The following is a 1,653-nucleotide window of genomic DNA, read 5'->3' on the forward strand; positions in this document are numbered from 1 at the left end:
CTCTGTCTCTGGTCCGTTACTATAGGCCAATGTGCAACCCCATCTCTTCTTATTTCCCACTCTAGGGGCGGCTTGGCTGGTCCTCTTTTTTTTCTTTTCTTCGAACATTTCAGTTTCTATGTCTCCAGCGGAAGGCCTTCCTCTTTTCTTTGTGGGTTGCTTCGCTTCTCTGCATAGCACAGAAAAGACTTCGGATCGAAATCCAAGCAAATCCAGGATGTCTTTCTTCTGGATTCCGTTTGCATGGCAGTCTCGGCGATAAATATGCCATCTATTTACCACAGCCATGTCTAACTTAGAAAGTGGTTAAAAATTCTCATGTAGTATTTTCTAGACCTCAAGTCTATGCGGAAGTACGCCACAAGTCCGTCTAGGAGGTCGACACCACCCATAAATTTATTGTAAGTAGTTATTGCTCTTGGGCATGGTACTGATATCACCTTCTTTTCCTTTTTTTCAAATCTGGTCATGTTTGTAAGGGGAAAGGCACTCTCGAAGGTTGTTACAACCACTACACCACGGTTGTCCATCCATTTTATGGCCCGCACTTCTTGCGGATCAAAATCAGGGCCTTTGTCGGAATCATCATCTTCATCACTCCCCTCGCTGGAGTCAGGGGGCAATAGAAATCTCTCTGGGACCTTTCTTTCTCTAGTAGATCTTCGCATCTGGAAGAAAACATTCATTTGAAGAACAAGTTTTATGAGTGTTGACTAATATTAGGCCAGTAATGACTTTGGGCATTTTGTTCCATTGATGCCCACTGTTGCAAAATCGCAACAAACTTTTAATTCATCATAAAACATAAAATATGAAATGAAGAAGCTAACTTACACATCTAATATATAATTGAATAGTACTAAAACTAAAACATATTTTTTATAAGGTTACAACTTACCTTGAATTTGTGTTATAAACAGTGTAAAATGCCAATTGAACAACAGGAACATAACCTACAACACGATTCCAGCTGTGAAGTTATAAACAATCATCAGGCTGCACTATTGCCAACAGTCCAACACAAAAATTACCAGTAGTATGTTACAAATACGCAACTATGGTCAAAAAAGGAAAGGAGCAACGTTTCCATAGAGATATAAATTAATAATAGGTTTGTTGCAAAATTGCAACTCTGGGCATGAAGAGGTTAAGAGTATCAAAGTATATCTAAGTGTATCAAAGTATATCTAAGTGTATCAAAGTATATCTAAGTGTATTAAAGTATATCTAAGTGTATCAAAGTTTATCTAAGTGTATCAAAGTGTATCAAATTATATCAAAGTATATCTAAGTGTATCAAAGTGTATCTAAGTGTATCTAAGTGTATCATATTATATCTAAGTGTATCAAAGTTTATCTAAGTGTATCAAAGTGTATCAAAGTATATCAAAGTGTACCAAAGTATATATAAGTGTATCAAAATGTATCAAAGTATATTTAAGAGTATCAAAGTATATCTAAATATATCTAAGTGTATCAAAGTATATATAAGTGTTTAAAAATGTATCAAACTATATTTAAGAGTATCAAAGTATATCTAAGTGTATCAAAGTATATCTAAGTGTATCAAAGTATATCAAAGTATATCTAAGTGTATCAAAGTGTATCAAAGTATATCTAAGTGTATTAAAGTATATCTAAGGGTGTCAAAGT

The 1,653-nt window shown here is 34.7% G+C and overlaps 1 protein-coding gene across 1 annotated transcript; it reads right to left on the minus strand.

Moving 5' to 3' along the window:
• Nucleotides 1-218: 218 nt before the first annotated feature.
• Nucleotides 219-970, minus strand: LOC129005602 (piggyBac transposable element-derived protein 3-like). Its single transcript, XM_054434550.1, has 2 exons — nt 899-970; nt 219-668 (listed from the first exon to the last, which is right to left on the minus strand). The coding sequence occupies exon 2, from the start codon at nt 666-668 to the stop codon at nt 291-293; it is 378 nt and encodes a 125-aa protein (XP_054290525.1). The 5' UTR covers nt 899-970; the 3' UTR covers nt 219-290.
• Nucleotides 971-1,653: the final 683 nt, after the last annotated feature.

Source organism: Macrosteles quadrilineatus, unplaced genomic scaffold (assembly GCF_028750875.1).
Source record: "Macrosteles quadrilineatus isolate MER2022 unplaced genomic scaffold, UCM_ALF_1.0 Scaffold_26__1_contigs__length_1644609, whole genome shotgun sequence".
In the NCBI taxonomy this organism is placed as follows: Eukaryota; Metazoa; Arthropoda; class Insecta; order Hemiptera; family Cicadellidae; genus Macrosteles; species Macrosteles quadrilineatus.